This window comes from Perca fluviatilis, chromosome 12 (genome assembly GCF_010015445.1).
Source record: "Perca fluviatilis chromosome 12, GENO_Pfluv_1.0, whole genome shotgun sequence".
Lineage (NCBI taxonomy): Eukaryota > Metazoa > Chordata > Actinopteri > Perciformes > Percidae > Perca > Perca fluviatilis.
In genome coordinates this window covers 22,562,249-22,587,810 of record NC_053123.1, presented here as the reverse complement: position 1 = coordinate 22,587,810, position 25,562 = coordinate 22,562,249, and the positions used below count along the sequence as shown (strand labels likewise).

General features: G+C 42.0%; 2 protein-coding genes across 5 annotated transcripts in view; both read left to right on the top strand.

Annotated features, from left to right (window-relative positions):
* Positions 1 to 919: 919 nt before the first annotated feature.
* On the top strand, positions 920 to 2,921 carry LOC120570617 (mid1-interacting protein 1-B-like). Its single transcript, XM_039819077.1, has 2 exons — positions 920 to 1,031; positions 1,127 to 2,921. Exon 2 carries the CDS (start codon positions 1,563 to 1,565, stop codon positions 2,052 to 2,054), a length of 492 nt encoding a protein of 163 aa, XP_039675011.1. The 5' UTR covers positions 920 to 1,031; positions 1,127 to 1,562; the 3' UTR covers positions 2,055 to 2,921.
* A 2,482-nt stretch (positions 2,922 to 5,403) lies between these two features.
* Positions 5,404 to 25,562, top strand: part of si:dkey-100n23.5 (cyclic AMP receptor-like protein A) — a 50,774-nt gene continuing 30,615 nt past the window's right edge. For 2 of the 4 annotated variants that reach the window (XR_005641037.1, XM_039818489.1), the window contains exons 1-9: positions 5,404 to 5,571; positions 8,783 to 8,835; positions 10,337 to 10,391; positions 11,465 to 11,521; positions 11,627 to 11,687; positions 14,654 to 14,741; positions 17,644 to 17,733; positions 18,224 to 18,262; positions 23,320 to 23,398. Coding sequence is in view for 3 of the 4 variants with exons in the window: in XM_039818489.1 (XP_039674423.1) it covers positions 5,491 to 5,571; positions 8,783 to 8,835; positions 10,337 to 10,391; positions 11,465 to 11,521; positions 11,627 to 11,687; positions 14,654 to 14,741; positions 17,644 to 17,733; positions 18,224 to 18,262; positions 23,320 to 23,398 (603 nt within the window). In the remaining variant the exon portion in view is untranslated. The remainder of the gene's footprint in view (positions 5,572 to 8,782; positions 8,836 to 10,336; positions 10,392 to 11,464; positions 11,522 to 11,626; positions 11,688 to 14,653; positions 14,742 to 17,643; positions 17,734 to 18,223; positions 18,263 to 23,319; positions 23,399 to 25,562) is intronic. The other 2 variants (XM_039818491.1, XM_039818490.1) reach the window with 2 other exon arrangements.

The window sequence follows — 25,562 nt, the reverse complement described above, 5'->3', positions numbered from 1 at the left end:
TTGTACTTTTATGACATTTTTATTTTCCATTGTATCACTGTAATTGTGTTAAAATTGGACAGTTGCAATAAGGATATCATTTTTGGGCATGCCCATGATGGCACCAATTACTTCACTTATATTAAACAATTTAGGACATCCTGGATCCTTGCTATGTGTGGAATAGAATGTGCTAAACAAACAAGGAAACACTAAACCCAGTTTTAGGTGTGACCAGTGGTGGAAAATATAACTACCTGTTCTAACTGCTGTACAGTTTTCAGATATAAAATAGTGTTTTCTTCATCCTACCCCGTATCATCTTTTGATCCCTCAGATTTATTTTGTGACCCTTTGGAGTGGTCTGACCCTGAGGTTGGCAACCACTGGTCAAAACTCCATCTGAACCATTTACGCCAGTAAACATTCTGCTTAAAAATGAGTGTATTTACAATCTAATAATGTCATATTTAATAATATATCAGTTAGGTCACTTAATATAGCAGTGGCTATTCAGTCTGCAGAAGGAATACTTTTACTTTTGATAGTTAAGTAGGCCTATAGGCTATATTTTGCTGATAGGCTATAGGCTAGGCTACATTTGTACTTTTATAAGTTCAATTAGTAATGGAGTATTTTTTACATTCATTCATTTATTGGTAAATTTACTTAAAGAATACTTCTTCCACTATTGTAGGCGACACACTGAAATTCAGTCTAGGAATGAAATCAATAATTATTTAAAAGCTTTGGTGCTCGACCACGTGGCGCCTCTGTTTTCTATATGTGAGCGAGTCAACAGTGGCTCTCGTCATTGGTCCAACATCGCCTTGTCCCGTCTCCGAGGAAACCCAAACGGCCATCTGATTGGCTGTGCTGTAGGCTCGAGCAGTGGGCTGATGGCTTGGTTATGAATATTCATACCAGTGGTCCTGCTCGGTCAGGCCCGGCCTCACCCTGCATGTCATCGGAACAGAATGTGGGATGTGTCGGTGTAGCCTAATATGAGTCATTTCTTTCACCGGAAGAGAGCAAAGATTCATAGGACAGCAGTAAGTTTGGGATGAGACTGTGTTAAAAAGTGAGTTGAAAGCATAGGCTACACGTGGTAAAGCATAGATTTTTTTATTATAATTTTTTTTTTCAGATCTGCACTCTGTGGAGTTGGATTCCCCACACTCGCTGTCAATTTACTCCTCTTCTAGAAACAGCGTCAGACCTCTGCTCTGCTGCGTGCTACTTCAGATCGCCTGTCTGGTTAACTGGAGTGGGAGAACCTGACAAACCGGTTGTGGGACCGCCTTTAAATTACGAAACCACCTTGGTGTGTATAAAAGCTCACCCTTCCTACCGCAAACTAGAAACTACGACAAGGGCTCAAAGCACTCATCAAGGGGGGGGAACTCAACTCGCCTGATTTACAGGACAGCCAATCCCCTCTGCAGAGTTACAGACACGCAGACGCTCCTGTAAGCCGATCAGCTCGGAATTAAAGCAGGACACTCCCAGAGGAGAGAAACGAACAAGACAAGAAACTCGCATCTTCGCTTTTATTTCTGTTAAAGAAGGGGGAAAAAAGCAAGATGATGATGCAGCCCCCAGAAACCCGAGCCCAGAAGAACTCCCTCTTCAACGCCATGAACCGCTTCATCGGTGCCGTCAACAACATGGACCAGACCGTCATGGTGCCCAGCCTGCTGCGGGACGTCCCACTGGAAGAGGACAGGGGGTTGAGTTCCATGAAATCAGTCGAGGACGAGGGGGACATGTACAGCTACTATCAGCTGCTCAAGTCCATCCGCAGGGACATCGAGTGGGGGGTCAGGTGCGCAGCAGCCGATGAGAGGCGCAAGGAGAGCATGAAGATCACCCGCATGAACTCGTCCGCATCCACCTCCTCGTCCTCCTCCTCCGCGTCGTTATCATCCGAGGAGGAAGAGGAAGAGGACGACGATCTGCAGAAACAGTTCCAGTACCATTTGACCGGGCTGCAAGGGGTGCTGTCCAAGCTCACACTGCAGGCCAACTCTCTCACCAAGCGCTACAACCAGGAGATTGGAGGATGGGGCCATTAAGATCGGAGCCTACAGAAACTGAAAGCCCGGACTTTTTTTTTTATTGGACTGGCTGAACTGACTTCTCTCAACTGGTCTTTTTTGCTGCTGCTGTTACTACTACTGATGAAATTTGTGGACAAACATTTGAATGATAGAGAAAAAAGGTTGCTTATTTCTCTTTCTCTTTAGGCCTGCACGGTGTTGGTCTACTCTGTGGTATTATTGACTGTAGATGTGTTGATCATGATGAATGCATTTGTGTACTTAAAACCAAACTTATGTTTTGCACTCCAAAGTTTTGTACACAGCATGCTCCTGTGATACGCAGATGAAACATATTTAAAACCTTTATTTAATGTATAATTTATTACATTGCACTGTATTGTTTAAGAGCCAAATGTTATTTCAAAGTCGGAGAAAAAGTGGACTGCATGAACTACAGGACCCGTCGTCTGAACCGCCCCTCTGAGGGGGATACTGACAAAAGATTTAGCTTCCTGTTTGTGTTGCTGATGATGTCAGTGTGTTCAGATGCATTTGTCTGTGTATGACCAGTGTTCCTTCAAATCTGATGTGTCTGTGTCTTTAAATTGTGCTTGCATGGAAGGAGGCAGATGCGCACTGTATAGCTGCCTGTGATCTCCCAATGCCCTACATGACCAATGAACCAGAATCAACTGCTATAATGCTTCTGCATAGAGAATAATGAGGGTTTCCACAAGATGCATTGTTGTTACTGTATTGTCATTTATTTGCGACTATCATTGGATTATTGGACATGCCACTCTGTCAAAAAGTAAGCAAATGCTTTTATGCTTTTGTATGCACCTTCTGCGCCATTTTTACTGATTTGTGTTTCTAAAATAAACTTTTATATGAACTGACTTTATTTGTTTGTGTACGTTTTTCATGAATGCAGTTATGATTAAAATTGACTTTAAGAACATTACCAAACAGACAGCACAACTTCACAAACTGAATTTGGCCTATTCAGACAACAAAAACCTTTTAATAAGTAGGCCTAGGCCAAGACCAATTTATACGTTGCTTCATATTCCTATTCTCCAATGTGCAGTGTTAGTACAGGGAATACCTGACATATTCCGTATGTCAAAAAGCATGTTTTGTAAAGTCTGTGTGGTATAGAACATCTTCTGAGTATAAAGCATACACATATTATTGAAAATGAACTATGTTTTCTTCAGCACCAAGGACATTTTACTTTTAAATGCTGAAAAAATCTGAGACTTGGCCAGCAATTCAGAAATTTTGAAAGGGCAGAGGTAAATAGTATAAACTGACCCAAGTTAGACAAAACATAAAGTATCAGGACAGAAACGCTATTTTCTGCATATCTTCTTGAGAGTGTCTTCAGTTCTTTCCCCTCAGATTAGAAAACAGATGTTCATAAACAGCAAAACACTGAAAAGTCTCAGCTGTTGTCCTCCTCTTGTAAAGTGGATGCTGTTCAAGAGTTTTATTTTCGTTAAGATAATGTTTAATCACTGCACCTAAAACATCCAGACATTCTTTCAGAAGTGGATGTTAATTTTTTTATCATTTGTCGTTTGAACGAGAACAGCTTATGACACTGCGGTTTTATTGGTATCCATAGTAATACACCTCATAGGGTGAAACAAAAATCTGTTTTGTTTCAGATTCAGTTTCCCCTTTCCACCAGCGATGTTAAATGTGTTAAAAGGGAGAAGTGCATTCAAAATGACCTGCAGGTTGAATAATGTTGCTGCAATCTTCAAGTGACAACACCTTGCACCGTTGTTTGTTCAATAATGTAACACGTATGAGGCAATTTAATTGAGGCATATTTTTTTTGTGTCAAGTAAATATGTCCCAGAATACACTGCAGTAGCTGTCATCATAGAACGAAACAGTAAAAACGTTAACTGTGCAGCACAGTAAATTATGTTGCAGTCTGGGTATGATGGCAATTACAAGTATGTACTGGAATCGGTTACGTTTCCTTTTTATTTTGAAATGTATATGTATTTTGAAGAAAGATGTGTTGTTTTACCTTGCCAGTGTAAAAAACAAACTGATCTCCCTCATTGTTGTTTGACTAACGGCCAGCGACAGCCTCAAAGGCCACCGAGGTAAATGGGTGCAGCTGGGGTTTCAGTGCCACAATAGGTCAATAGGTTGCAACACACCCACAGTTTCATTCTCTCACTCTCTCATACACACCCAGACCCACACCCACAAATTGTGCATTAAACCCCATACACTAAGAAGAGCACATGCAAAAATGTCTAATTGATACTGTTAATTTGCCTATTTTTAGTTGAAAGACAATAGCAGAGGTTACTTTAATAGAGCTCAATATGCATGCCATATATTGGACACATAACACTACAGCGAATAGATGACATTAAATGGTCTAATGTCATTCAGCTATACAGGGGTACAACTGTATTATATAAAAACAGCTTCGTTCCAGCAGCAATCACACTGATGAACAAGCTGTAAGAAAAATTGCACTATTTGCACAACCTATTGTATAGGCCTATGTGTTAGTAATTGATTCAACATTTTTTAGAGTTTATGGTGGTCAGTTTGAAGTGTTTTCAATGATATTTATATTCTAGCATCTTGATTAGCACTGGAGCATTAAGCGTTTAATTCATTGTCCCATTGTATTGGTATTTACTGTCCCATTATATGTTGTCTGTGGTGTCTGAAACTCTATGGCATGGATGCCCTGCACTATTTAACTGCGCAACAAATGTCTACGGGTAACCCGAACCTGATATATTCTATTACGTAAGATATATTCATAATATATGCTACAAACAGTATTTCTATGTCGAAAATGTATGATCCATTGTAACATTTTTTTTTATTTTCTGATTTTTATTCAGTCGATAGGCCTACGTAAAATGACCAAAAACCTAATAAAAATGACTATTGGTTTTAATATTGTCCTGTCTGTCTCTTTTCAGAGAAATGTGAAACTTACAAACTCTGTTATCCAGATAAAGTCTAACAAAGAGAGCAAACAAAACGAACAAAGAGATCCTCAAATATCTTTAAAAAAATGTTTTTCTCAGGTTCAGTCATTGAGATAACCTTATCATTAACCTTAGGAGAATACCAGAGGCTATCATTGAATGTCTTCCTGAGGCTTTTTGTTACTGTTTCTAATAATGAGATCCTAATTAAGTTGTAAACACAGTGATTTTTTTGCGGGGTTTTACCAGCATTTCACAGGAAAGTTAGCTGATATCAGTGGAGGAAAAGGTATTCATATCCCTTACATCTAGCCAAAAACGTCCTAAACTTGTCCGTTCGATGACACTTGACTCAGAGTCAGCACTGTCATTGGTGCTGTATGTCCCTTTGTGCGCACGGTAGAAGCCGGAAGTAGGCTACAAGAAAAAGCTCCAGCAAAACAAAAACACATTGAAGCAAAATAATCTAAAGTCATAGTGACAAAAAAATGAACAGTCAAAACCCAAAGGCAATGAGTAACGATACACGCTGCGTGTTTTTTAATACAGATTCAGAAGACTATCGATGCGTAAGTAACGTTAGCTAACTTAAGTGTAAACTCTGTATTTAGCTAAGTTTTGTTAGCTAATTAGCTAACGATAGTTAGCTACATAACGTTTCACTGTTATCCTGCTTCTCGTTGGTAATAATAATGTATTCGACCTGATTGATTGATCGATTGATAAGTTGATGTATGGAGGCCTGACACCTGCATGACTCCCAATGCTAAACTGTAACCGTAAAAGCCGTCAGTAATCTAACATTGCTAACTAGCTGCATTAATTGGCCCCATCGAATATTAACGTTATAGTGCAACTAATTAAATCAGACCGTTAAACTAATAGCTTTACTGGCTCACCTGCTAATGGAGATCTAACATTACTCCCTTGTGTCTGACATGGTAACAAGCTAACTAAAGCTAATAAACATTACCAGCTTTATGTGTTTTACCTGTTACTCATACTTAACTAATGAAACAACGTTTACCACCATTGTTGTAGATTTGTTTGTTATGGATAATATGAATAAAGATAAGCAGAGGGTTTCTTATCTTGAAATGATAAGTGAACATGCTTCACCAGTTTGCTCAGTGATAAGAGTAGTACATTTACTCATTTTCTTACTGAAGTGCTTGTACTTGAGTATTTCAATTTTACTGTATGCTATTTTATACCTTTTATTACAATAAATGTCTGAGTGAAATGTATATATATATATATATATATATATATATATATATATATATATATATCAAAGCACATGTGCTGTAGCACTGAACAGTTTGAATGCATTTATTGTAAGTTTCTTTGGACAAAGGCATCAGCCAAATTAATATAATGTAATGTTGTTGTATTTGATTGCATTTTACTGTAAGCTGTTCCTATTATTTTGTTCAGACTAACAGGAGCACTGTACAACGTGCAATCCAATACAACAACACCAACCGTAGACTGGAAACTACCCAGAGGTTGAATCAACACCTCTCTGGCAAAGTTTCAAGCACAACAATTGCACATCATGACCTTCACAAATAGATTATTATTATATTGCACTTCATTTACATGTGGTTGGGGTAGTCAGTCCAAACCCTGAGGATATTGTGTAAGATTATGATAAACCTGTCAATAGGTTCCTTATTTTCAGAATAACCTTGTTAGGAAATACCTGGCTTGGATCACTTGTAGCTTGTCACTGAATCAAGGCTGACATATGGACAGATTAGTTTAGAAACAGTGTTGTTTCTGGTGCAGTGAATGTGTTAATGTGAGTAGGTGTAACTTTGCATGCCAGCAGCTTTTGGCTTCAGGTTATCATCCACTCTCTTGGCCTAACTAAGAATGCTGCAGTAATGCTGACTTGCCTTGAGCCCACATCTCTCCTTTTACGACAAGCAATCGCTCATGTCTGCAAGTGATCTATCACAGGGTCACATATACTGTCTGACTAACCCAGATATACAGATGGCCCGCATTGACTAACTCAGCATCAGAGTTGGTATCACACTTACCAACTAAGTTTTCATACATTCATCCATTCCCCATAATTCTCCCATTCTGCACTATTCATGCATTCTTGTAGTCAGTTTTGTTCCCCACATCATCCTCTTTTCTTTGTCAGTTGAACAACAGATTTTCACAGATTTAAGTAATAAGTTAGTGTTTTTTTTGGTCGGATAGGGAAGTATATCATGTCTATATATCTGCGCTGTCCAAGATTTATACTATAATCTTGTGCTATTTGGGATTTTATCTTGGGATATTCAAGTCTGCTCAATACTATTGAGTGAGTGGGCCTTAATGGATTGTGTTATTACAGTTCTATAGTGTTTTTTAAGGCTATGTTTAGTCTATTACGTAGACTAAAGTGATTAGTCGATTATTTGTCAATCAACAGAATAATAATCAGCAATATTTTGATAATCAATTTATCATTCAAGTAATTTTTCAAGCAAAAACAAACATTTCCTAGTTACAGCTTCTTAATTGTGAGGATTTGCTGCTTTTCTTGGTCTTATGTGATCATAAACTGAATATTTCGTGTGTCATTGACATAGGGTCATTTATCCTGACAACTGTTTGACATTTTATGGACACATTTTCTCGAGATGATTTCTCGAGAAAATAATTGGCAGATTAATCGATAATGAATAATTAGTTGCAGCTCTAATTACTTTAATCGTTTGAAGTCAACAGTCAGTTCTTTGTTCTTGATTTCAAGTTTATTGCTCATCCTTTTTCGGTATTAAGTTGGGATATCATTCCAAGGGTAACTCATGATAATGTATTTGCCCATGAAAACCATGACAGATGTTTGTGTGACTTGCAAATCATGAGGAGGAAAATCCATACCCAAAAATAGCATAATAAACTTTTTTAAAAGCAAGATCACTCATGCACTGTTTAGTGCAGTTACTGCAAAAACAAGTTATTATATAAAACTTGAAACCCACTTCTATATATTTAATAAACACAGTCATGTTTCTTTGCTTTTTTGAATAGAAATCCCTGTTTTCTGCATAGGGACACGTGACGTGATTGCAGATAGTCAGACTGATCGAAGGTAGTCGTTTGTTGTTGTGACTGCACCGAGGAAAAAGCTGTATCACAGCAGAAGTGTTGTACAGCTGATAGTGTGGGCATGTCCATCTCTATTTTGCATGCAAGACTGCTACCGGGCCCCTTCATTTTCCCTAAAGCTTTTAGGACTGACTCACACATTCTCATTTTTTTCATTCCTTTGCTCTTTTTCTTTCCTCTCTTGTTTCTCTCAGAGTAGCTTTTCGATCAGCTTCAGCTTGAATGTTTTTCATTTCACTTAGCTGTCATTTAGCAGCCCTCTGTGTTTTATAGCATGTTTAAATGCGTCTAATGCATGTGGAGGTGATGTCCATAAACACCTTAGATGTCTAAGGTGTCAATACATTGCAAATACTCACATTTCTAATGCGTTGGTTGCCTGAAGTGTATGCAAACTTCTTTTCATTATACTTCCTTTAATTGCACACATGCTTGCACAAAAACACACACAAGACATGCTTGAACAAATAGCAGTCTTGTCAACCCAGTAATTTCTAAGCTTATGATTATAATGATGGCAGTACTGTATTTGTATTGCACCTATCAGTAGGTTTGCACAGTGGTTTACTAAAAACAAAAATATTACACAATGTATGTAAGGCATATGTCAACTATACACTTTAATACATATTCGTTTAGTAATTAATTGTTTCTGATTTACAGGTGGTGATTTTAACAGTAAAACGAGCCACAGGAACATTCTCCTTAGTAGGATGGTAAATATTTTCTCAAATAATTTCTTTCTCAAATGATAAGCCTTGACCTTTATTTCACACCAGATACTGTAGTTTAACTGCTCATAGCTATAGGGATACACTGATATATATTTGAGTTATATCTACAATTGTATATGATATCGGAGTGGTGGAAGAGTTAATTGTAATATTAAAGATTCCCTGTAGAGGTTTAGATCTCTAGTAGCCCTATGGAGCTGTTTTTCGATGAGTGGGTCCCCGTTTTGTTTGTGGTGGATTTAAAATACATAAAAATTGGCTTTGCAAATGTTTTATGGGGAAGGAAATACACTTGACACGTTTGTTAGACCTCAAGGACACACTGAATGGCAACATAACTTTTGTTTGTTTACAAGAAAAGAACTGCAGGGTCCCTTTAACCTGTGCAGACTGTGACCGCTGCAGTAACCCTGTAATAAATACAATTGTTGGAAAGCTTGTAAAATTCACCTTTTGTTGAGGCTGTGTTGAGATATGTGGGTTTAACTTTGTGTTCATTTTAGAAGCTGTGGTTTGCAGTGTTGTTCTATTGGCCAAACCATGTATGTCAGAAATGTATGTCCAATACATTAAACATAATTCAAGGCTATACTGTACTATACTAAAATGTTGTTTTATAGTGAAACTAAATTATTTATTTCAAAGTTTCTCAAAGCCAGTTCCAGGGTTATGGTCTAAAGAATGACATAGCATGTACTACTAATAACTAGAGTGTTTAATAGAAACAAACAAGGGAAATGAATATGTTGGGAGCCTGATCTCTATATGAAAAAAATCACATTTACAATTTTAAAGAAGTAATTGGACGTTTCCCATTTGTTTCAATAGTCAGTTGTGATTTTGCAGTTGGCATCTAGTGGCATAATGATGAACTGTATCCTAACATTTTGGCTTCAACTTTTAGCTGCGGTGGTTACTTTTTGGCTGGGGACTTCAAATGCTGCTAAGCAGGTCTTTAGCAGGTTTTCTGCAGGTTTCATTAGTTCAGTCGAAACAGGCATTGCTTTTATGGTCAGTAATCGTAGTATAAGCTAAAGAATGCATTGACCTAGTAGTTAGAGTAAAGGTTACAATAGTGTAGGGCTGAAACTAACAATCATTTTCATGGTCGATTCATCTGTCGATTATTTTCTCGATTAATCGATTAGTTGTTTGGTCTATAAAATGTCAAAAAAATGCTGAAAAATATCCCAAGATATCATCCTCAAATGTCTTGTTTTGTCCACAACTCAAATATATTCAGATTACTGTCACAGGGGAGTAAAGAAAATATTCACTATTAAGAAGCTGGAATCAGAGAATTTTAATCTTTGCAGCTCTACAATAGTGCCTGCAGGGACAAGTGTTGGAGTTGTCATGATGTATTTATGTGCAGTAAGACATCATATCATCGTCAGAACAGCAAATTACCGGTCCTGTTCAAATTGTTGCCCTTGCAGTTTGCACAAAACATCTCACTGTAGTCTTTCTTCTCTCTCCACAGCATTTTCATGCTGTTTGTGATCTGGCTGCTTCGCAGGTATCACTCTTTGGCTCAGGTAAATTTCCACTACAATGTAGAGTATATTTTTATTCTTTTTTTTTTCCAATTTTTGTGTCTGCTTCATTGCCACCAGAAATATGTTTAATTAGCCATAGCAAATCTTGGCATAATTGAACCCAATTAAAATGCAAAGATTAATCAATTGTGGAGTTAATTGACTCATGGTTGTTCTGTGATAATGACGGCTGTCGTTCCTCTCTCCAAATGAGGATGTTTGCATTATACTTTATTATACTACGGTCTGACAATACACTGGATAATATTAGATGATGCTCTTTTTCTTCTACATGAATACATTTTCTTTTATCCAAAATAATTCCAAATGTCTAAAGCAAATCAGTGTTTGTTTATGGTGTTTGTTTGAGTGTGCAGCCCGTGTGGTGTTTTTGAAGCCAGTCCAGCAGGTCTGTCAGGTTTAGCAGCGCTCCACCTTATGCTCCTAATCTGAAGTAAATGACATCTTAACGTGGGGATGTGATGGATCCTCTTACCTCTGGAACAGGTCACACAGAGTGGCTTCAACTCCTCCTGCTCATCCTGCTCCTCCTCCTCTGTTCCTCTCACACCACATAAACCCTCTCCTTACCGCCATCCCCTCACAAAGGTTATCTGACAGTCAATAGTCTTTAGTGCTCTCTCTTTAGGGCTTTTTCTGTAGCCTTGGCAGGGTCATTGCTGGCCCCAAATTAATAAAGGTGTGTGTGTGTGTGTGTGTGTGTGTGTGTGTGTGTGTGTGTGTGTGTGTGTGTGTGTGCGTGTGCGCGTGCCTGTGCCTGCGTCCTACCCCGCCACAGTTTGTAACCACCTCTATAGACAGTGGGCATGCATAACAACTACCCTCTACCCAGTATTGTTTTTTTTCTCAGATAAAATACAATGAGCTCAGTTTGTGTAGAAGGAATTAAGGAGACTCTCTTCTCCATCCTGTAATATTTTCACAGGGTTGTCACCAAGGAAGTCGTATGCCAAGCTGTCATTCACATCATTCATCATTTGAATTTGCCCTAAATAAATATAAATGCCCTGGCAAATCCCTCTTCATGTCTTCCTCTGATTTTTACTGTACAGAAGATGATTCTCAGCCTGACTGTAGCTGCCTTCTTTGATAGCGTAGGATATGTTATGGTGAGTTACTCGAGTGCGTTTCACTAAACACCCACATAGCAGAGTTTTTGTTTTTTTAGGTGCTTTGTGAAAATGTTTCCCTGTGCTGTTCTTTCTTCCACCCAGGGTGATTTGCATCCAGAGGGATCGCTTTGTGACTTCCAGGCCTGCTGGCTAACTTACTTTGGTAAGACAAAACCTAATTCATTATTCACTGGCACAATTTCAAAAGAAACTTAAGAAAGCCAGCAAAGAAATGAGCAAAGGTTCAACAAAGACATCTGTTGAAGAGTTCATATATCACAGTGGAAAATAATATTGCATTGTCATTTCATTTTTTTGGCATAAGAACAAAATGTGCCTTGACACTGATTTCTCCAGCTTATAGCACTATTTTTCACTCAGAGATTGTTTGAAATGCAACGTGGGGAGTTGTTTCTGGAGGATATATGGGCTAGACAGTGAGGTAGATGGATGCTTTTAAATAACAAATTATTAAACCATTGCTACTGGTCAAAAGACCACCAAACCCTTGCAGATGTATATTTAAAAAATGTACATTGGTGTCCCCAAATCACTAGACTTCAGTACTCAGAAAAGCTGATGAGTCTAGCTTTATTTAAAGCTTTATCCTTTTTTTCTTATCATAGCTTACTGTATCTTCTGTTCTATTTAACAGTGGGTTTATAATCATTCTTTCTTATGGGTTGCCATAATCTTAATGTAGGGACTGTTTTATATGTGTAAAAGCCTATCCTCTTGTCTTTCGCCTGTGCATCCTGTCCCGGAGTAAAAAAAAAAAAAAGGGAAGGATATTTACTTGCCATTTGGATAAACACCAGTTGTCAAGGGTGGTAACGCATTGGTAAAACTTGTACATCACGTTTAGTAGTATTCACACACCCATACGATGGTGTAATACTTGGGTCTCAAGCACCATGCTTTGTAGTTATTGGCCCATTGCAGCAGCCATTCAGTATACCGCCCTCAAACCAGACGCCTCAGTGTTTGCTCACCGTCCACTGTATGAGCAGGACTGCAGTATTTCCTTTGGGTGAATTAGGCACATCTGCAGGTTCTCAATTTGGGCGGTCGTGGGGAGGTTTCTTTGTGATTCAGACTGATGAGGAAGGATTGTGTTTACATTCAAAATCTTGGTTGCATTTGTTGCAATTACAGCTCCTTTAGCCTTGATTAGCATACGGCTTCTTAGTTAGGACTGGCTGTTAATACCACACTCCACCAATCTTCATTTTCATTGGTCTCACAGGCAGACACACACACACACACACACACCCACACACACACACACACACACACACACACACACACACACACACACACACACACACACACACACACACACACACACACACACACACACACACACTCGGATCCAGGGTAATGGGCAGTGAGTTAGTGCTGCAGGTTTGTTGCCTGTCACCTTGGTTTATCATGAGGATCCTTACGCTAAGGACAAACAGCTGTACATAAAGCGGGCTGACTGAGCGGGCACTTTGTTGCGAAGCGCCGGGTCTAGTGGGAGCCTCATATCACAGCTCTGCTTTGAACTCCGACCAATAAAATTTTATGAAATGTGTTTGAAATGGAGGAAGATGGTTGAAGGGGCAGCGTCAGGACAGGTAGTGAAGCTGAGCTGTGCGTGTCGAGTTAAGGCTCTGACACACCAACCCGATGGCCGACCGGCAGTCTGACTGATCGGTCTCCCCGACTTGGTCAAAAAAGTGCCTCGGAACACACCGAAGCGACGCCGACTTGAGTGTACTTTCTGCGAGTGCGCGAGACGTAACAAATCTCCATAACAGCAGGCGGCGCTAATCTGTATTGTCGCCCAAAAAAATGAAAATCGGCAGCTGATTGGACGAACGCGTCACGTGGGCCTGGCTTCTCCCGAATTTCAAAACCGACCATAATGGCGGCTCGTTCGGACTACGATCACGTATTTTACGAAAATAGTTCACCGATACCGAAAGTGTTTCTGAAAACATTTTAAGCGAGAAATAGGCCATGCAGTTGCCAAATCTGTCTTCATTTCAGATCGACAAAGGTCAGTTTAAAAGATTTTGGTCAGATTTTGAGAGGCGTTCGTTACGCTCATCCCGCTCGTCATTTCCGGTAATTGGTCATTGAGTCCGACTGCCCACTGACCGATTCAACAAGTCAAAATCGGCCCAAATGAATGCCGGCGGCTACTCCGACTGACGACGGCACGGAACACACCAAACAGACTCGAGACACCGACCTCGCCAGACTGTCCGACGGCCGATAATCGGGCTGGTGTGTCGGCGCCTTTTAAAGCGAAGCGTCGACTGCTGTCTGGTTATGTAAGACACGTTGTGACAGTGATTTATTGTGATCATGACATAAACAGCCAGCTTCCTTCTTTCTAAGTCACTGCACACTATTCCTAAACATTGCTTGATGGTAAAAGGAGTGCGCGTTTTGTGTATTTGTGTGTGCATGTGTGCAGGGTCTGTTGTGTGAAACTGAGTAAGCGGAGTATGTGGCTGTGAGAATCCATCATTGTGACGACCGACACTGCCTGTCCTGTCAACAGAAACACACAGAGACACACACACACACACACACACACCACAAGGAAAAGGGCTGAATACGAGGGTAGAAAAGGGGAAGTGAGCTTTCTAGACTCTCTTCCTTGTCTCTGTAAAATAGATTCATTTTTCCCCTCTGCTGATTTCACCTTCCTTTTCCGTTCTTCATTTCTTCTTTTCTTTTCAGTTTCTTTAGACTCACTGTAGTCCACTCCGTTTGACCCCCCCCCCCTTCGTTTCTTCCTCTCTCACCCCCACTCCTGCTTATCTCCCTCTGCTTTTCCACAGTTCATCATTATCTGTCTCTGAGCTCCCCCCTCTCATCCATCACCCTAATCCACAGGTTTCCCTCATATTACTGCAGAATGGGCCTTCATTTATCAAAAAGTGGAACACACTCATATGCGCGCGCACACACACACACACACACACACACACACACACACACACACACACCTATGATACATACGTGTGTGTTTGGACACAATTGCAGGTGCATGCTGTGTGATGGGGGAAGCTGTGTTGTAATTTGACCTTGTTGTTTTTCCGTGTGTGTGTGTGTGTGTGTGTGTCTCTGCAGACTGGAGTGCCTTGGCCTGGGTTTGCCTCATCACAGTGAACCTGTACCTCAACCTGGTCCGAGAAATCAGCACCAACAGATATGAGATGTGAGTCAGAGACTTAGAGCTGCAGCTAACAATTATTTCCATTATTGATTGGTTGATTTACTGATTATTGTTGTCAATATTTTTTCTTTTTGTCCGAAACCCAGTTATTTAATTAACAATATTTTATATCTGAGAGTAAGTAACATTGGAGAAACTGGAACCAGAGAATTATAGGCGTTTAAATTACCTAAATTTTAAGTGATTTATGATCCACTAATCGATTTATCGACAAATTATTTCAACTCTTCGTCCCTCGTGTGCACAAACGTCTTTTTTTCTTTCTCTATGCCCGCCTCTGTATTTTCCTTTAAATGTCCCTTGTTTTTTGTTGTTGTGGTCATTTCCCTGTGCGTGCGTGCGTGTGTGCGTGCATGCGTGTGTGTGTGCGTGCGTGTCAGTGTGTGTGTCCGTGTGTTTGGTCTGCCAGAGCATGTGTCTCCCCGCAGAGCATTGACAGCCCCCTCCTCCCCCTTCTTTTCTGTTCCAGCCGACACTCTAATTGAAAAGGGAGTGAGTGTCAGCCGTTAAGTGTGTGTGCACCCATCTTCACGCTTTGTGGCTCTATGTTTCTGTCGCTCAAACTCCCATGTGCACTCTCCACAGTGCGAGTGTGAATTTGCTTGTGTGTTGGTGAGATCTTTTCTCATTTTCCATGACACAAATACACATTCCAAAATAAAGTATGCACTCTGTGGGTGAAAAAAAAAAAGCTTTAACAAGCAGCAGCACCTCTGTAAGTCTCTCTTGCAAGTAGATTGTTCATGGTTTCATCCTATAAATGTGCTTAGGTGTACACACCCCTCCTACCCATCTGTGTGTGAGGGGTTGGGCTGGTAAAGGGAGGTGCCCCCCACTCCCCATGGGAGTTTCCCTGCATTGATTAGCAATAAGCCAGACGATATAATGGTGTTATAACTCAGAAGGAGACGGCTTTATGGGCGCAGGGAACGGGGCAGGCTAGGGGGCCAAAATCGGCTCGCTTCAGAGCCTTGTCAGCTGCATACCTCTCATGGGTCCAGAGGGACTAGGTGGGAGGAGTATGTGTCTGTATTTTTGCGTGGGGCTGGTCACACAGAAAAAAAAACCTGGCACTTAATAGGTTAGATCGAAGTGAAGACAGGGCATCAGGGGGGTTGTGTATTGACTGTGCATAGATAAGCTCTGTGTTTCGGCAAGAGGGTATAGGGCTTTGCATGCATGCACAATTACCCCTCAGCCCCTTAACCCAACCTCCCACCCACCCTCTCTCTCACACACACACAGGCACACAGACGGCACAGTGTGATGGTTTATGAATGAACAAATCGCCAGAGGAGACGGAGAACGGAGGCTAGATGATCTAAGAGTGATTGAAGTGGATGCAAGAGAGGATGGGAAGTGTGTGTGTGCATGTGTGTTTATGTGTGTTTTGAAGGACGGATTCAGGCAAAGGGGAGAAAAAGGAGAAGTGGTGTGAGGCGGTGAGAAATGAGATTGAGCCTCGAGAGAGATTTCTATATGAGCTTGCATGTGTGTTTGTGTCTGCACTTGTGTGTGGGTGTGCGTGCAGGTGTGTGAAATACAGAGTGCATAGCAGTCCTGCTGTGCCTCATTAAGCCCATGTTGTGCGCAGCTCCGGACCTCGTCATCTCCCTCTCAAAGCGCTGCGAGTGTTTGGTGTATGTGCTGCAGCGTGTGTGTGTGTGTGTGTGTGTGTGTGTGTGTGTGTGTGTGTGTGTGTGTGTGTGTGTGTGTGTGTCTACGGGTCTGCAAGCTCTCGACATTGATTTCCTGACAAGGCACCCTCCCCCGTACCAATCGTCACGCCACAGACTGGCAGCTCTGATTTCACTATTTATATCTCTCCTCCCACCACCACACAGACACAGGGTAGATCTCTCTCTCTCTCTCTCTCTCTCTCTCTCTCTCTCTCTCTCTCTCTCTCACCACTCCCTCATTTCTCTCTCTCTCTCTCTCTCTCGCTCGTTTTTTTTCTCTTTTTTAGCGCATCCACCATTTCCTTTTTCTCCCTGTCTACCTTGTTTTCCCTTTCTCTCACGCTCCCTCTTGTGTTTGATCTAAACTCTCTCTCTCTCTCTCTCTCTCTCTCTGGATCCATACATTTCCTTTCCTACACACTCGCACCCTGCTGTCTATCAGATGAGGGTAGAGAGGGTAGATACAGTGTGCCCCAGTGAAATCAGAGTGAGAAAGTGTGTACAAGTCGAGAGGGATTGAGTCTGTGTCAGCTGTGTCGCCACCGCTCAATTGACCACACTTGGAACAAGTCAGGGCAGGACACTCTATTGACCGAGCAACACTGTACGCTCTATAAAGTATCGACACCCACACCGGTGCCCAAGACATGGAACACACACACACACACACACACACACACACACACACACACACACACACACACACACACACACACACACACACACACACACACACAGGGAGGTTCAGTGATGGAGATTTTTGAACTTCTTAGAAGACTGTCACTGATCCTATAATTTTTCATTGAAAGCCAGTATTAGCCTCTCCAGCTTTCCTTACCACTTTCCTTTAAAAATAGGCTATACGGGCAATACATTTCAGTTAAGCCAGCTTTGTCTGCAGATTTTGTCACTAGCACCTGTCGTGTGAGAATCTGCATCCTTTTTGTGTTTTCGATGCAGACATATCCTCTGTAAATCATCTTTGCCACAACAGTGAGGGTAATTATTATTTATATTACCATGAGTAATTGGCACTCTGGCTGTATAGGCGTTTGTCTGCACCTGAAAAATGACCCTGATGTAAGTGCCAACAAAGGGATGAACTGAAGACGAAGAGAATTGATTTAGTCATAAGTGTTTTTTCTCAGGGGGAAAGCTCCCTGGCCTCTGTGCTTATAATGAAATAAATGCCTGCCTTTTATCAGGTCGTACCATCTGATGGCGTGGGGGGTGCCTCTGGTCATGGCCTTTTTGCCACTGCTAAAGGGTTACTATGGACCCGCAGGAGCCTGGTGGTGAGTACTGTATAGCTAACTGTCCTGCTACAGCATAGTATGTTTGGTCAGCAAGCCACAGCAGATTTTCTGTTAAATGTATTTCCTTTTAAGGAGGGCCACAGCACTGGCCTCATTCCAGTTCCAGACAGGCTCCTTCATAAGATTTTATGTGATCAAAATGGGCTATTATCAGCACATCTTTAAGCAGTAAAACGCCCCTTCAGCCTCTCTAGTTCTTGTGGTGAAAGGCATTATTTGTTTGCAGGGTAGTTAAAAGGTGAGGAAAAGGGGAAGAGGCCGAGGTGAGGAGGCGGTGGAATGAGAATTGGGACAGAGCCCTAATCTCCAGGCTCGGCTCTCTCTTTCCACTCTCGGCTTATTAATAGCTACAGCTGCACAGCTTTTCCCCTACGCAGTCACACAAGTCTCTCTTCCGCTCACGCTCTCCCTTTCCTTTGTAATTCCCTCATCGCTCTCTCTCTCTGTCTCTCTCTCCCTCTCCCCCCAGCTGGATCACAGACGATCACGTAGCCTGGAGATTTGGGATGTAAGTAGACCCTTTCAGCGCCGGCATCAAAGCTTCCCCCCACTGGGGGTGATGAGGAGGAGGAAGGGGGAAGAAAGCTGTCTCTGCGGGGAAATGTGAAGGGTTACATGTCAGGGGAGCCTGCAGGGTTTTTTTCCCCTCTTGGTGTAAGGCCAAGGTGTGTGTGTGTGTGTGTCTGTGTGTGTGTCTGTCTGTCTGTGTGTGTCTGTGTGCGTGCACGCGCGTGCGTGTGTGCGTGCGCACATGACGTGTGTGTGCGCACATGTGGGTGTGCCTGTGTCTGCCTCTGCCTTGTCAGATTTAGGGGAGTTGCTACACTGTGTATTTAAGTGTTTAGGACGGCTATGAAGGATTATGCCTGTCTACTGCTTTCTGCAACTGGCCCTAAGTCTGCAAGGGCTCTGCCAATCCCCCGGCACAGACGCTTAGCCACACACACACACACACACACACACACACACACACACACACACACACACACACACACACACACACACACACACACATACACACACACACACACACACACACACACACACACACAATGCACACAACAACACTTTGCAATGAGCCAAGGTAATCGCGTTGCTGCTCGCAGCATCAGCAGGGAATCAATCTTTCTAAACAAATAAGCATGCACACACACAGACAGACTCACGCACACATGCAGAACAACACATAGCTATCAGCTGCGCTAAGCAACCCTGTGTCTCTTTTATCAGTGCTCCTCTGCTCCCCGGCTCTTTCTAGTTTTCCACGCTGTTTGTGGCCCAGGGGGGACGAGTCGCTCAGAGGATCAGGGAATCTTCATTAGCTCTAATTACATCAAACCAGACGAGAGATTAGAGGCCAAGGCAGGAAAAAACACATACACTCCAACACACACACACACACACCCTGCTTACAGCTTTCTGGAAAAGACGCGGGAGAACAGAGGTTTTAGTATTTAAGGTAAAAAGTAGAAAAGGTGGGAGGGGAGACATACGGGGTAGAGTTAGAGAGACGGGGAATTGCTCAGCAAGAGAAGAGGGGCAGCATAGCAGGACAGGAAGGGAAGAGAAGAGTGAGAGAAATAGATTGCCCTCGTCTCTGCCCACGCCCCATAGTGTGTCTTCATCAGAGTTCAGCGAAGCGGCGCAGACAGGACGGAGCAGGCGGGGGAGGCTCAGAGGAGGAGGACAGTGTGAAAGGGGATGAAAGAGGAAGGAGAATGAAAAGCAGAGGACAGCGTTTTGTGACGGAGGTGCAGAATTTCAGGGGTTGAGTCAGCAATTGGAAGCAGTCGAGCTTAGCTGAGTCACCACTCTTAGAGATCCCCGTTGGTGTGTATCATGGGCCGCAGTCAGACATGGCACAGAAAAACAGAGAAAATGCCGTTCACAAATGAAAGCTTATAATTACAAAGGTGGCTCTAGATAGGGTAAAGCTGTTCGGTTGGTCAGTTGGTCCATCCACCACTTTAATACAGATTGAAATATCTCAACATTGATTGTATGGATTGCCATGGATTTTTGTACATACATCCATGGTCCCCGGGGAATGAATCCTAATGACTTTGTTGAGTCACATTTTTGGTTTTTATTGGCATGTCTTGGCCACTATTGGATGGATTGCCACGACATTTATTACAGATATTTATAGTGTCCAGGGGATGAATTTTAATGACTTAGTATTCGACTTTTATTCAACTGACTTTTTGTCTAGCGCCACCAGCAGGTCAAAGTTTTCACTTATTCAGTGAAATATCTACTAAATGGATTGACACAAAAAAATTATAGACATTCATGGTACCCAGAAGATGTATGCTAAAAATGTCACAGTTGACCTTTTCGGGTTTAAGTTGTTTGTTTTTTCAAAGTAGAGAGATGCCAGGAATTGAGGGGAGAGCGAGAGAGAGAGAGATGGGGAATGACATGCACAAAGGTCCCCAGCTGGATTTGAACGGGGGACGTGATGTTTCGTGGTCTGCACCTTAACCCTTTGGCCATTAGAGCGCCCGACCTTTGTGGTTTTGAGTGAAATCGCTCGACAACTTTTGGATTTTCATGAAATTGGGGTCACAGGTTCATGTTCCCCACAGGGCGAATTGTAATAACTTTGCTGGTAATTTCTCCAATACTTTTGACTAAATACCTGCAAACCTAATGATATCAATCAGTCTCAGCTACATTGCGTTTAGTGATAATTAGCTATGTTTAGCATGCTAACACACAACTAAGACAATGAACATTGTAAACATTATACCTGCTAAACATCATTACTTCAAAATCGTCATTGTGAGCATGTTGACGGTTGTAGCATTTAGCTTAAAAGTACAGCCTCACAGAGCCACTAGCATGGCTGTAGAATCTTAGTCTCGTTTCCTTTTTAACTTTAACATTAGTGCATCTGGTGAGACGCACCCTACACACCCTGCTCTTCCTAGTCTTTGTGTCTCCTCCTGCCTTTCTGTCTCTCGCAGTGTCCTGTCGCTGTCTGAGTGGTTAAACGGGTAGATCCTGATCTTTCACCCAGCAGTAGGATCCTGTTTGTCAAAGTTGAGCACTAACCCGCACAGCCAGGTCCCTACAGTACTCTCATCTCCTACCAAGCACTTAAATTAAGGATTCTTACATCCAAGCCTCATTCTTCACCTCAGAGTGGTACTGGGGGGAGGGCCCGGCTGAGGCTGAGAGATTGAATCTTGGGCGTCTGTGATAACCTTTTTTTTCTACCAGTTTCAGGCTTCCATCCTGGCTCACTGCTGTCCTCTCAAAACCCCTCTGTGGTTATCCATCTTTCTATCCATCCTTTCCTAGTCGATCTATTGGCTGCAGCCTCTTTCTGCTATTCCTTTCATTTTCATTATGACCTTATCCCTCTCCCTGTCTTTTAATCACCCAATGTTTCTTTCTCATTTCTGCTCTTTCTGGTCCTGACCCACAATCTGACGTCATCCATCCACCTTTCCATCCTCACCTCTAATCTTATCTTCACTTTTATCATCCCCTGCCCACTCAGTCTTCTCTCTCTCCCTCTCGATGCTTCTATTTCATTCTTTCTCTCTCTCATTCTTTCCCTCCCGTCTCCCATCTCCCTCTTGCTCTCTCGCTCTCTCTCCGGGTAGTGCTCAGCTGTAGAGCAGAGCGGACTCTAATGGCAGATCATTATCATGCTAATTAGAGCACTTTGTAGCTGCCGCCCGTCATTCTCTCCTCCTCGCATCCCCCCACGCTATCGTTAAAAAGCCCCCCCCCCCTCCCCCCTCGTTTCCCCTCTCCAGCAATCCACCCACCCCCCACCTCGTCTCTCCATCATTACCGGGACGTGCGCTGGTGTAATTGGACGCTGTTTATTCCGGAGAGCAGGTTATTAAATCACACGAGGTGACGCTTGCGCAGGTCTCCCCTGAAACGCTTTCATCATTGTCCCATGCCATTTTTTAACCTGTGTGGATGCGCAAATACAAATGCACTCACACACATGTTCAGAGAGGGTATTCTTGGTATATTGATGTTCCCTACAAGGCGTGAAGTAACACAATGTGTAAAGCAGCCTTTCCCTCCCCCTGTTTCCTGCTGTGAAACAAACGCCTACCATCTCGGATTCCCCTGCCAATAAAAAGTTTAATTTGATAATGCTCAGTGAGTTATTTATTTCGACCTGCAGGCTTGGAAGACAAGTGTGGACAAAGTTAAATTAGGCCAAGGACCTACTATTTGCCTTATAGATGTTGCTAAAAGTTCAGTTTTTAGCACACATGTCAATTAATTTTCAGGCACAGTGTTGGACATTTATTCCCAATCCATTTTCCTTTGAAACCGTGTGGGTCCCTGTATTTATGGGTCAGAGACAAGATTCAGTCTCTCTGTTTTCAATGTCAGTTGAACTTTTTTTTTCTTCTGTGGATCATGATTAGGCCTGTGATTACCCTTGACGTTCTTCCTCTGCTCTACCTAATATGTTTATCACGTAGGGGCATTTGGCCAGCGTCTACCTGCCTGTGCCAGGTGCTCAGGAGGACTTGGGTGTCGCACAGCACAGTCTCGACTGCTCAAGAGTTACTGAGGCTGAACAGAGACGTAGTGGCCAGGAACCTGTCTATCAAAGCGAGACAAAGGCCCGTTTGATGATTACAGGGAGAGGTTGAAACTCCTCCGAGCTTACATCACCTCCCAAGAGGTTGCATAACACAAGGCTTGCCATTCCAACAAATCCATCACCCCTGTATTCTTCGCTCGTCTCGCTCTCTTTCATCCGCTCAGAAATACCTGACATGTTATTCTCTCCCGTACCTCCCTTGATTGTCAACCCTTCATTCCATAGGATTGCCATGCATTTCTGCAGTTGTGACTTTGCTGGCATTATCTTTTATATCATTTTATCTTTGTCTACCTCTCTCTCTACTCACATAAACTGTCTGCCTCTCTCTCTACTCCCTTAAACTATGTGCAGTATGGTCCAGAGGTGCTGTTGGGTCCTCTATGCATCAGCTATGTAGAATAATGCCATCCAGTGTCCACCAGCATAACAGTCTTACCTAAACAAACTCTTAAATGTGTGGTAGTATGATTTTTTTTTTTTTTAGGGAAGATATGAAATTATGAATGTTTCATGGTTAAAATAGAGCAGCAGGATAATTTACAGGCTGAATTCCAATGATTTTAAGTGAAACTTCAAATCAGAACAAGCTTTTGTCCAGACACCAAATCATTTCTAACAACGATGGCCTTCTCAGATTGCAGTCCTGCAGAAGAAATCTTATTAGATGAGTTTCTCTCTAATCAAATTTAGACAGCCATAATATCTCAACATTGGACACCTAGTATGTTATTACGTCCTGTCAAGGTATGAATTCCATTAGGATATATGACACTCTACTTGTGAATTAATTAGAAATTAATAAAATCCTGGATGTTTTTCTTTTTCATTTTCTTTTGGCCTAAAGACTATTTGAAAACCTCCTGTTGCTGCTCCTAAAACAGGACTACAAGAAGGCCAAAGAAAAACAAACAGGAATGATTTTTTAATAACATTTGGCGTTTTCTTACGACCTGCTCTTGTTTGTTCTTTTGCAGATGGTACGTGCCTCTGTTCAGCCTCATCTTCCTGATGATCTGCTGCTACGCCAGGATCATCTGCGTGGCCAATGTGAGGGTGAGTGCTCAACATGCGTGCAGTCAGCCGCGGCAGCAGCCCAAAGACTGGCAATTTAGCTGAATCCAAGTGCATTGTGACCTTTTAGAAAAGTGACATTAGTGAAAGCTGACGTCTCTCAGAAATGAGACAGGATTGTCGTTTGTGTGTCTCATGTTTCTCTACATGGGAGCACTACTGTAGAGATTCTCACAAAAATAGAGTCACGAAAAATTACCCCGAAAGAACTTTCTGTGTGTGATATATTATTTTAGGGTTAGGAATGGGTCTAAGGTTAAAATAGAATTAGATTTTGTGTTTTCAATCATTTAGTTTGTCATAGTTGTAGTACAGTTGCTATATACATGAATGCAGAAACAATGCTGTTTCGATGATCAATAATAATTTCAAGGATAAATCTGGTTTATTACATTATTATCTGGTCTTATTTTCATACTTTTGGGGAATAAAACACAATTGTTCAGACAATCAGACAGATTGTAAACAAGCCAACAATTTAGCCAGGTTGCAAGCTATTTGATTGGGAGGTAAAGCTGAAAGCAAGCAGGATGAAAGGATTTCCCACATTTCTCTGTTTTATATGATTGTAAATTGATCACCATTGGGGTTTGGGTTGGGCAAAACAAGCTATTTGAAGAAATCATCATGGCCTCTTAGTACTTGTATTTTTTTACTGTTTTTTTCATATTCCATTTCTACAATCTGTAATGAGCCAGTATTATCCTATATTCTATTCTATAAAGCTACTAATTATTCAGATCACAGAATGGTTTTAGGGGTCTTTTTTTCATATACAGGGAGGCAGTAAAAAAGTCAGTAACTCTTACTCAAGTATTATGCGTAGTGGCTTCAGTTTATTTTGTTAGGCAACAATGTCCACCGGTCGCTTGTTCCAGCTACTCAGAAAAGTCCAATTTTTTTTGTAGGTGATTTATTGGTTTACCACTTATTTGATCTCTTCTCCATGTCGGCTCGTAGCTCTGTGTGATTTTCCATTGTAAGGGTGCAGTTGGAGCCCAGAGGCAGCATTCCACACAGTTCACATAGCTTTATTCCCCTGATCTGACAACACCACACAATGTGGCTGTACTGCCAGTGGAAAGGTGCTGGCAGTAATGTGTTACAACAACAGGTTTGTGGGTTTCGGATGTTTTTCATTAATGGAGAATCAGATTAAAGCCACATCAGACTCACAATAAATTGTCATCGTTAATGTTAGTAGCATTCTTTGTTTGGGTGGCAGAGTGAGTGATGGGGCGGTGAGAGAGATTCAAAGATAGTTGGGCTGCAGACGGACAGACAGCAGGTAGCTAAAGGGAAGGGAAAGGAAAAGAGACTACACAGCTCTTTATCATGAATGTGATAAAGAGAATAAATTGAATGTAGCTGGTTTGCAACCTGCATCTCATAACTCATTCAGCTCACAGTATTCAGCTGTCCCTCCCTCAACCTCCTGTCTCGCTCTGTTTCTCTGTTTTCCACCTTTCTTGTTTTCCCTCTCCCTCTCTTTTCCTTTCCACATCTATCTGTCTCCCTCACTCTTTCTCTCTCTATTTCCCCCCCCTTTTCTTTCCTGTCTCTTTCCTCCTTCACTCTGCCGTTTTGCTTTCTCTATCATATTTATGAAGAGCTCAAGCCTTATCTCTTTTCAGCTGCAGGCTGTCTCACTTGAAAGAATTTTAAAAGCTTTGAAACCATAGTAGGTGGCGACGCATCGGGGAAAGGGATAAAGAAGAGGAGGCTGAGTGAAGAGAGGTGAGATGTTAGCTGGACGGAGAAGTTTCTCCGCTTTCCGGAGACAGACGGGGGAGAGAGAGGGAGGATCGTGGGTAAAAACGACTTCGTAGCTCATTAGTTTACCAAGTCCAAGCCATTTACAACATGATTATTTAGAGAAACACAGATACATTCTGAGTGACTGTGAGCTCATACTAACTAGAGGGATTTGAAAGCTAATGGGTCATTATCAGGCCAGACAGAGAGTTCTGAGAGTGTGGTGGTGTGTTTGTTTTATTGTTGTGATTTGTACATGCCCACTCCTTCCCTCTTAAGACTCACGCCGCAACACTTAACTGTCTGAATTGCTCGACTTTCGGTGGCACGGCTTAAAAGAGATTGCAACAAAAGCCGGTTACGCACACTAGAGACCTGGCCGAAGCCTAAT

Bases quoted from the DNA above. Each gene is read 5' to 3' on its own strand.
- LOC120570617 (XM_039819077.1), top strand. From the start codon at position 1,563: ATGATGATGCAGCCCCCAGAAACCCGAGCCCAGAAGAACTCCCTCTTC.